The 10,579-nt window shown below is 35.7% G+C and overlaps 1 protein-coding gene across 7 annotated transcripts; it reads right to left on the minus strand.

The window, feature by feature from the left end:
* Positions 1 to 1,559: 1,559 nt before the first annotated feature.
* Positions 1,560 to 10,478, minus strand: LOC135664910 (protein PARALOG OF AIPP2-like). 7 transcript variants are annotated; one of them, XR_010509034.1, is made up of 13 exons: positions 9,214 to 10,478; positions 8,605 to 9,131; positions 8,025 to 8,477; positions 7,822 to 7,943; positions 7,123 to 7,742; positions 6,760 to 6,990; positions 6,546 to 6,670; positions 5,819 to 6,369; positions 3,430 to 3,550; positions 2,538 to 3,349; positions 2,352 to 2,397; positions 2,094 to 2,216; positions 1,560 to 2,009 (listed from the first exon to the last, which is right to left on the minus strand). XR_010509034.1 is itself a non-coding variant. In XM_065177081.1 (12 exons), the coding sequence occupies exons 2-10, from the start codon at positions 9,122 to 9,124 to the stop codon at positions 2,541 to 2,543; spliced, it is 3,552 nt and encodes a 1,183-aa protein (XP_065033153.1). In that variant the 5' UTR covers positions 9,125 to 9,131; positions 9,214 to 10,478; the 3' UTR covers positions 1,560 to 2,216; positions 2,352 to 2,397; positions 2,538 to 2,540. The 7 variants fall into 7 exon arrangements, 4 of the variants coding, with proteins under 4 accessions (XP_065033153.1, XP_065033152.1, XP_065033151.1 ...); XR_010509033.1 differs by having other exon boundaries at positions 2,094 to 2,240; XR_010509031.1 differs by having other exon boundaries at positions 2,094 to 2,221; positions 9,214 to 10,477.
* Between the last annotated feature and the right edge of the window lie 101 nt (positions 10,479 to 10,579).

A 10,579-nucleotide genomic window follows, 5' to 3' on the forward strand; every position in this document is an offset into this window, starting at 1 on the left:
TAATTTAAGTTATAAAAAAAAAAATCTATTTAGCCCTCGTGATTTTGGTTATGAATCTTTTAAGCCCTTAAGATATTGCTCATGTTTAAAATAAACTTTTCATTTTAAAAAATATAGCATATAAGCCCTTAGAGTTTATTTACGTGATGTGATATGTTGACTCATAATAAATTATTAATATAATAATATATGTGATTTAAATTAAAAAAATTAAGATCATAATCAATGACGGGAGGAGACATCGTCATGGTAGAGACAACTAGTAGTAGCATCGAGTCACTACTACTTAGTAGGGTATCATACGCACATAGTCTCTCCCGCATTGACAATGAGCTTAGGAGCCGGTTCTGTCTTAAGTGGATGTGCATCGACTAATCCGACGCTAAGCATACAATGGTCTCTTGTTCCCTCTTCCTCCTCCTAGGCGTCTTCGTCCACACCACCTCCCATTTCATCATCTCATGTGCCCCCACTCATCGCGCCTACGATGTAATAGTCTAGCTCTCCCTTACCTTTATCGTTGGCCTCTCCTACCGTTGCTTATACGCCTTCGTCAGCCTCGATTGCTTCCTCTTCCTCAACAAGATAGACTTTTTTTAAAACTTAAATTATACATATTATTATATTAATAATTTATTATGAGTCACCATGCCATATAAACAAATTTTAACGTTTATCAACTTAAACTTAATGAGAAAGACTTATATATTATATTTTTAAAAATAAAAAAATTATTTTAAATATAAACAAAACCATAAGAGTTGAAAGTAATCCAAATCACAAAACTAAAATGAATATTTTTTTAATAAATTATGTATCATTATATTAATAATTTATAATAAATCAATATGATACGTAAATAAACTTCAATGTTTATTAACTCAGACTTGACGAAAGAAACTTATATATTATATTTTTAAAAATATAAAAATTATTTTAGACACGAATAAACCTAAAAGACTTAAGAAATCAATGACTAAAACCATATGAACTAAAATGAACCATAACCCTTATTTATATTAATAAAAAAATCTCGTGTATAAATGATTTCTCCTACATAGGAAAGTTCCCACACCAATCTATTACATTTATCCAACTTAGCAAAGTTGTTTATTGTCTCCATTTTGTCTTCACCCTGAAAGAATGTTTTAGATATGAGATCACAAAGATTTAGCGATTACCTCCTGCCATTTATATGCAAGATAGCTTTGTACATTGAAACAATAACATGTCTGATTAGCACATAAGAACAGATTATATTCACAGGATAATCTGATGTGATGAAACACCTTAGGATAAGTTCCAAACATTACTGCAAGGTTTCATAGAACTATAAATTATTCAGCTCACAAATGGGCAAAGCTTCTCTAGATTGGGATATCACTGAAGCTCTTATTATCAGCCCACCAAGATCCTACCCTGAATGAAAATTTTATCAGATCCCAATTACCAAGCTCAGCTGAATGCGATCTTGGCTGGAAATAGAGCTTTAAAGCAAAGCTCAAAGTTTTAATTTCTCCAAGGGTAGATGGACTCAACATGGATCTTCCCAACAAAAATAAGAAGCAACAAACAGTATATATTTGCATATTCGGGACCATTAATCTGGTGCTGACACTTATCGGACATTTAAGAAGAAAACAGAAAAAAAAAAAAACTTGCCTCTTGTTAAAAAAACAGAAAAAGGAAAACTAGAGCTAATTCGGACCAGCATGTACACCATACTTTGAGAACCCAAATTCATCTTCCCGAACAGACCAGCATGTAAAATACTTCTACTTCGGCATGACTGTGGATGCATCAATCCCCTGACTTATTTTCTTGACCTCTCCTTGTTTTTCAAACTATGTACTAATTACAGGGCATGATGGCATTTACCTTCAGCTGCATGTATGAACTGAACTTGAAACCTAACTCTGAAAGTTTAGCTAAGAACTAAAAAACGAGATACAATGACAATATTTGCCTTAACTTCAATCTCGTAGGTTTATCTGCTGCACCCTGATGGCCTGCGATAATTGTCCAATGCTGTCAGGTAGGCTCCAAATCATTGTTCAGCATCAGGAAGGGGAAGTGGGCAGCAGTAAACTAACCACATTTCGGTCAGCAATGTACAAGTAAAGCTAATGGAGCCAGCTGGCTCAAGGATGACCAATGTCACTTGATTCCCAGGAACATCATGCTATCATCATGCCTCTTGATTCCCAGGTACAGGACTGTACTGCAATAAGAATTTATACCTAGAAATGCATGAGTTAACACATAAAGAACTTTTTTCATGAACTTTAGAGCCAAAGAAAGTATATAATCATGACAACATAGATGGAACATAACAATGGAGCCCCACTAACCTGATCCTGGTTAGACTTCTCTTATACACAACCATGGTGCTAGCACCTGAAAGCAAAAATCAGGAAAAAAAAAGGTTAAAATAGTTGCATGTTGTACTGTCAGTGAAAGATGCTCAAGGCCCTGATAAAGCCTTGTAATATTCTCAGGAAACTATATTCTGACTACACTAACAGATGACAACTTACAAGCTATCCATGCTCTGAATCTTTGTAGCCGCCAAAAAGAAGCAAAGTATTAATACAGGGCTTATCAGGCAAAAGCTGCTCTGCTTGTGGAATTGGTTTGACCGTTTGTGCCTTCTCAGAGGCAGGAAAAGCTAGTGAGAGTGAAAGCGAAGCTCTTAAATCATCACAATCCACTGCAGAAGCGGGCATCTTATCTCGATGACTCTTTTCTCCAACCTTTGGAGATAACAAAGGAAAGATATCCTGCTCTATTGGTCTCTTCTTTCTTCCCAGACCAAGTTCAAGATCAGGGGCATTAGATTCAGGTGAATCTTCATCATCCGATGAAAGGACATATACTAAATTGTCTGCCTTTGTACTTGTTTGAGGACCTGGATCAATTGGGAAGAAGTGTCTTTCAGCATTTTTTAAGCTCTCAGATACATTTTCACAGTAGATGCTATCATTTGTTAAGCAAGACAGTAAAGGTTGCATCTCTGAGGATATGCTACTGCTTAGATTTTCTCCCGTGGATATACAAGGGAGATGCCCTCCACTATCAAGCCTCATCTTTTTGTGCACCTTTTCATCAGTCAGAGATGTGCAGCTTGCTTCATCTTTCCAAAGCATTACATCAGAAGAGCGTTTTAACATACAACCAGAAGAATTTTTAATTGTTTCAAATGAGATGGGTTGTGCACGTTTCTGATTAGGCTTTAGTTTCCAGCTAAGCCGGTCCACCTCAACATTTTCTGATAATTGATTATTTAAAATAGATTCACTTGTAATGAAGTTCTCTTTCTGCTTGAAATTCTGAACTTTACTGTCATTCCCTGCATGCAGAAAATGGAGGAAAAATGAGAACACTTGTATAACAAATCATAAAATGTAAGTCAACCTCAAGACAACTCACCTTGGCCACAATTTAATGAAACTGAATAAGTGGGGCCTTCATAATCACTGACTTTTTTATTATTAGCAGGAACATGATGTACAAAAACTTCTCTGCTATCTGAATCACCAGCGAGATTGTCCTAGCACATAACAAAACGTTAACCAAATTGGTGAGATTAAAGAGCCAACAGATGAAGACATGATACAATATCAATACACTCGATTTGATTTAAAATTAACTACAACATACTTGACTGTTGCAAGTTTTTTTCCCTTTGGAGGAAGGTTGACCATTTCATGTACACCAGCATGCAGTACAATTTGAACAAAGATTATAGTTACATGCAAGGAGGCCAAGTCACTTGGCTAACCACATGTTTGAGACCTGTGCATGCAAACATCCCAGAATGCCTCAAGTGTTTAAGAAAGACATAGAGGGTCTCAAATATTGCAATTTCGTACAGTTGATACCGCTGAGTGTTGGTACACCTATGTACCGAAGAGGAAGAAGAGGAGATGGTGGAGGAAAAGGAGAGGGAAGAAGAAAAAAACGCTAGTGCTGCGATTTCGATTTCCGAAGCGACCGCCAGCAACAACACCGAGCCGCGACTGCCTAGTAGGGCGTTGTAGGCACGCAATCTCTGTCGTGCTAACGACGAGCTCAAGAGCTTCCGACGCCCTGCTAGCCAACAGCGGCTCGATGCTGCTGCTGCTGCTGCTGCTGGTCTCTTCCATGACGACGCCTCCTCATGCCATTGATGGAGGTCTCGATTTTTTTCTTAAACTTAAATTATGTCATTATATTAATGGTTTATCATGAGTCAGCATGTCATATAAACAGATTCTAACGTTTATTAACTCAGACTTGACGGGAGGAACTTATATGCTATGTTTCTAAATATATAGAGGTTATTTTAAACATAAGTAAATCATAAGGGCTTAAGAGATCTATGGTCAAAACCACAGGAGTTCAAATGTACCTTAACCCTAAATTACATATGTCATTATATTAATGGTTTATTGTGAATCAGTATGCCACGTAAACAAACTCTAACGTCTGTTAACTCAAACTTGACAGGAGGGGCTTATATGCTACGTTTTTAAAAATATAAGGATTATTTTAGACACGAGTAAACTATAAGAGCTTAAGAGGTCCACGACCAAAACTACAGAGACTGAAATAGACCTTAACCCTATAGGCAAAATACTATTTGGGCAGTCACCAAAACAAAAGAAGAATGGAAACTGACATATTAATGTTGAGTGGAAACTTGATAAATTTCAATATAGCTCCAAGAAACTCTATACATCTTTGTTTCTAATATAATCCTACTATATCAATTTACTTGATATTTATTTATTTTGCTAGACTTACATGGATTGGAAAATCCAATCAAGTCATGTTTGCATGGAAAAAGTGTTCTTCAGTAGACTATACAATGAACAAGAGTAAATTTGATTTCGGATTCACTTTTTTTACTGATATTAGTTTAAACTATTGTTTAAGATTTTAATAATGATACAATTAAAGTTGCATCTTTGGAAGGTCGATCATCTTTGACAATAAACTAGGTGGATATGAGAATACATATACATATCAAGTAACTTGTTTGTGGAAGAAAACACATTTAAGAAAAAAAAATAGATATGATTAATCATCAAGATCTGCTTCGTTTGTGTTTTTATTCCCACATTAGATCTGCACAGAAATGATTTAGGACTTGTATAGGACCAACTAATACAACGAACAACCATAATATTCCAAAATTGAGGGTTGGCAACATGGATCATTTACTGCTATTAAACTCTAGTCAAGCTACAAACAATTGAATCTCTTTTTATTGTTTATAATAAAGCTTCATTAGGTGTTCTATCTCTCCTTGCATTATGAATCTTATGTGACTAAACTTGTGTAACTGGAGCATTTATTAATCTCCATTGGTCATGTCCATACCATTTTGAATGGTTTTCGAGAAAGATAAGAGATAATTTCTGATTTGTTCTTTTCGGTGAATTATAAGACATGTAAGAAGGTACCAAAACCAACACAACTCATATCAATATATGGCTATGGGGCTCATGGTGAATTTAGTGTAAGCACTAAGCATCTGACCACAGGCCAAACATAACTGTTATATGACATCTGATATTCAGTGCAAGAAATGAAAGAAAAGAAGGTATCTCATTTTTTCTATAAGTTCAGAAAGATAATAGTTGTTGAGTAAGTTATTAAAACAACACAAGGATCAATTACACACAGGATCCATCATTTATTTCTAAGATGTAAATAATTTCCAGCGGTAGCTGTAACCATCAAAGATGCTTCTCTAATCAATAAGCATGGGCATATAATTGATATTGGAAAAAGTAAAGATAAAAAAATATGCAGCAGAAAAAACTGAGCTTACTAGGCTAGTGAGATCATTTTCGATTTCCGAAGGCAATCGTTCAATATCTATCTGAAACTTTGGCTCCGAATAAGCAACAGGGACACTAGGAATCTGAAGCTTTGGCTCTGGATATGCAATAGGAGTACTAGGAAGAAAAGTAATGTTCTTAAACGAGCAATTTTCAGAAAGCAAGCATGAAGCCTTCTCTCTCAGCACTTTATCATCAGCAACAACTTGACGTAAGGTCTTCTGGACAATAGGAGGTTTCTCTGTGTTGTGTATCCCATTGTTGTTTCCTGATGGAATAACCACAGGATCAGTGCAGGCACCAGATTTAGATGGCTTTTCCTTCGGTGATCTGTCAGATTCTGATAGCTCCTTAGAATCCTCATCAGTTGCATGAAGAGAGCAACAAAGTCCAGAATCAAAAATGGTTGGCAGATCTTGGATAATAGTTTTTGAGTTCAAATTGCAAACAGAAGGTTTTTTCTCCAGACCAGGCAGGTCCACCAAGCTATTTATCTGTCTTCCTCTAAATACACCCCAAAGAAAAAATAACTTGTTCCAGCCTGAAACAGCACAGCAACCCACAAGTTAGATGATTATTAGTGCTATAGAAATATAAATAATGCATAAGATCACATGAAATTTGCAGATCTAGATAACTTATAAAACAAAGTCGACAAAAGTAATCCTTTTCATTCTCCCTCTTACTATGAATATTACTGCTAAGGCCATTGCTTACGTTGGGAATTCTCTGGTAACATGTTCGATGGGAATATAAGAAGTTCCACAGTATCAATATTCCCTATGAGGGCTAAATCATTTTTTAGCATATTTTCCAGCAGCTTCCAATAGTATTTTCCATAACTGCTCAAGATGAAGCACAAAATATCAATTATTTTGTCAATATATAGTTCAAAAGGCAATTCACAGGGAGAAAGTACTTAATAAATCACCTTTCAATGTCTTTAGCAAAGAAAAAAAGAGCAATGTTATCATCTTTAGGACTGTTTATGTGAAACTGCAAAGGCCAGGATCTTAGACGAGGTACTTCCTCCAGTTGGATTTTGCAAGGAAATTGAGATGCCACTTCAAGTGCTTTAGGGGAGACATAAGTAGACAAGTGGGCCTGAAAACCATCAAAAAGTGTAGGAGCCTCGGCAGTTCTCAGCACCTCAAAAGCACCTCTGCACATAATAAACAAAAGTAGAAAAATTATAATGCTGGAAATTCTATAAATGGTATTGCATCATCTATAAGATTAGATGGCTAAAGACGAATTTAAAGGCAACGTATGAACTAAAAAGAACATATCATACTGCCAAATGTAGTCGAGCTCCGGAATTACTGAAGCTCTTAATGGATGCATTGGAATGGAAGCTTCATTGGGCAAGGTTTGTATGATGGGCTTCTTTAGATTCAAGTCATCTCCAATGTCAAGAGCTATCCCTTCTCCAGCAATAAGCATAGCTTTCTTATGGTTTTCCACTTTCTGGTGTGCATGAATGGCATTTGTTGCTTTGCTAAAATTTTGCACATCAGATGTACCTTCCAGGGATGGCAAGTTTCTAAAATTTAAAGAACTTGATGAAAAATCTTTAGCTGTTAATTCAGAATTTGCATCGGCACTGCACAAAGAAGCTTCCTCAGATTGATCAGGTGATCTAGAAGTCCTTTTTGTTACAAGTTTCCAACCCAACACCTCAGCGCCATCTTTCGACTTCACATTTCTGTTATCCATATCCCTTAAACTTCGTTCAGAAGAAGGCTTCATGGCAGATATGCGAAGTTTGTCAACTGCACAGAACTGTGTTGAATGACCTGTTTCATTACACCTATGGCAACGAGGTAATCGATTGCTGGCTGAGGCTGCCTGCCTAGAATTGCTTGAAAATGTGTGGTCCTTGGTTTTATCATCTCTATGTGTCAGTTCTGCAGCCTGAGGTGTATTGAAGTGTTGCAATATTAGGTTACTGCATCATCTAGTAAGAAAAACAGAGATTTTGGTGGATATTTACCTTGGGTACAAGTTGAAAAGGCTTTTGATCTTCATTCTTACACGATCTAATTGAAGATGTACATGCAGAAGTTTGTGACAAAGATGATGATGGCTGCTTCTTCACTTCATTAGCTAATGAACCTCCCAACAGTCAGTTATTAACTTGATTAAAAAGATGAACAATATATGACTAAGCTACAAAAACAAAGCAGGATACTTTACCTAAAGTAGCTGCATCATTTGATCCTCTATTGTTGCCAAGATTGCTGGAATCAGATGTCCTTTTTAGTCTGGGATCATTTTGTTGAACCTTTGAGTCGACCTTCAGAGGAGAAATACTGGTGGTAGATGCTGATGGACTGACAAAGCGGGAACCAGGTATAGAACCTTTAAGATCTACGGCACTCCTTTCTTTCTGCTGTTTCACACCTCTAGGATCATCAGGCTGTGGTGGGTTAAGTGACTGCACTTTGCTCATTGTCTTGACACTCGAGAAGCCTGAACTCTCACTTCTGAATGATGCCGATTTTGTAATCGTTCGCAATGGGCCTTCTTTTCTTATACTGCTTGAATTAAATTCTCTGGTCATTTTTTTATTTTGAGGAATATTCTCCACCAACTGTTTCACTTTTGGCACTTTTGAGTTGTTAAAAGAAGCTGACTTTGATAGAAGCCCTACCAAATTTATAATTTGTAAAGTTTATAAATATGTGGAAGTAGGAATGGTACACAATAATTGTCTAATATAAAAGAAAAAAATAAAAGAATATAAATCTACAATCATACAGCAATATGAAATTACCCCTTGTTGGTTCAAGATGTGCTTGTGGCTTGGACAAATCAGGAACCGAAGAAGTTTGTGAGCGAAGAACAGGTTGAGAGATAACTTCTGGCTGACCACATGATGTTATCAGGGCAGATGGTTTTACCTTAACAAAATCAGGTTTGTTAGAGGAGTTCTCATGGGAGTGCAGAGTAGGTTTCATTGGAATGGTTGTCTTAGTGGAAGCACCACATGCTTCGGAGATTTTCTCTTTTGTAACACAGGTAACCTCCAAATTCTCCCCCTTCCTTTTAAATGAATTGGAGTTTCCAAGTTCTTTATTATCTGTCCTAATATCTGCATTGTCTCCCTTATTTTCTACACAAGGAAAACTATTTGATGTGCTCCCAGTGATCTGATTATATTCATATACAGATGGTGCTTCTATTGCTTCAGTTTGTGCTTCAGATTTTCCTATCATTTGATTTTCAGCCTCCTTGAGTTGGCATTCTTCACATAGCCACTCACCTTCAGGAACTTTATCCAACATTATTCGCATACAGTAACTGATCAAAAGAAATTTTCTGTTAAACGCAATATCCAATGAAAAGCATTCAATAAGAAAAAATTCACTCATTTTGATCTTACGTATGCTCTGCACCATCACTGCACCTACTACAAATAGCAAGCAACTCTTCCTGTCCTGCATCTCCACAGATATCACAAACTTTTACCTGCAATAAAATTAATATGGAAGATAACAACCAATTGCATGCTATCAACCTCTTCAGAAGTAAATTACAAATGGATCAACAAATTGTGCATAATCAATATGGACAAGGCTGCTAAGCATTTTGTCATGTGCATGAGGCATCAAAACTATACTGAAATTGAAAGTTGACTGGACCTTCTGCAGAAAGATCTGATATAACCACTAGTGTTACTAATCTGCTAATGAACCATACAATTTACATGATAAAAAATCAATAAGTAGTACATTTATCACAAGCATATGGGAAACAATTTAACAAAATCCATTCTTACATTAGGAATCAATGGATTATTGAAACTAATTTTTTGCATTTACAGGAGGCATCTAGCATCTTTTCTCCCTCATTTTTTCTTGGTTTCACCGTAAAAATAAAGATTAATAAGAAATGAACCAATATGATATGGCATGCTTAGCGTACATTAGATATAGGACAGACATACATAGATACAATAACAAAGCCATGAAGTCCTAACTATTTGGGATTGCAGATACAAAAATAATATAACCTAGAAAATCACCCATAAAAATGTTTCATTCTGCTCAGGCTTCAAAAGGCAGTAAGAGGAAAATAAATGGTGGCCTGACAACATTAACTATTCTGATATTTGCTCAGGTTAGATTTTGGAATTTCCAACAAAATACAGACAAAGATATAGGACACAAATATGATATGCTGATTCTTGAAAACCATAAGATATAACATGGCATGGATATGGCAACACAAAAGTACTTAAAACATTATATACATAGAAATATGCAATATTCTTGACATGGTTAAAAATGGAGCAAGGGAATAAAACTTTCAAACGTTAAAAAATGTAGTTACCTGTCATGATAAATGAAGCAACTGACTAGCAACCTTAAATTATAATCATGAATAAAATAATTAATAATAACATAATAATCCAATAATACAGAGAAGATAGATATTAGAAAATTAAATGAAGAGCAATATTTTAATTGCATTTATCACAATATGATTCTTCAATTTATCATAAATCCATCTTAACTGTGGTCAAGAGATCAACATACAAATGAGAACAAAAGTTGTATAGAAATGTTCACAAAGCATCCTAGAGCATAGTTTTAAAGAATTGTTGAATAGATACATACCGCTTGAGATTTGCCAATCAGATCAGGAACCCAAAATTGAACATATAGTTCAGTACCACTTCAGATTTAGTTTTCATTATTCTATGCCAGGCAATATAGGTTGGTTTACTGTCTGGAATACCAGTATTG

Source organism: Musa acuminata, unplaced genomic scaffold (assembly GCF_036884655.1).
Source record: "Musa acuminata AAA Group cultivar baxijiao unplaced genomic scaffold, Cavendish_Baxijiao_AAA HiC_scaffold_906, whole genome shotgun sequence".
NCBI classification, from domain to species: Eukaryota; Viridiplantae; Streptophyta; class Magnoliopsida; order Zingiberales; family Musaceae; genus Musa; species Musa acuminata.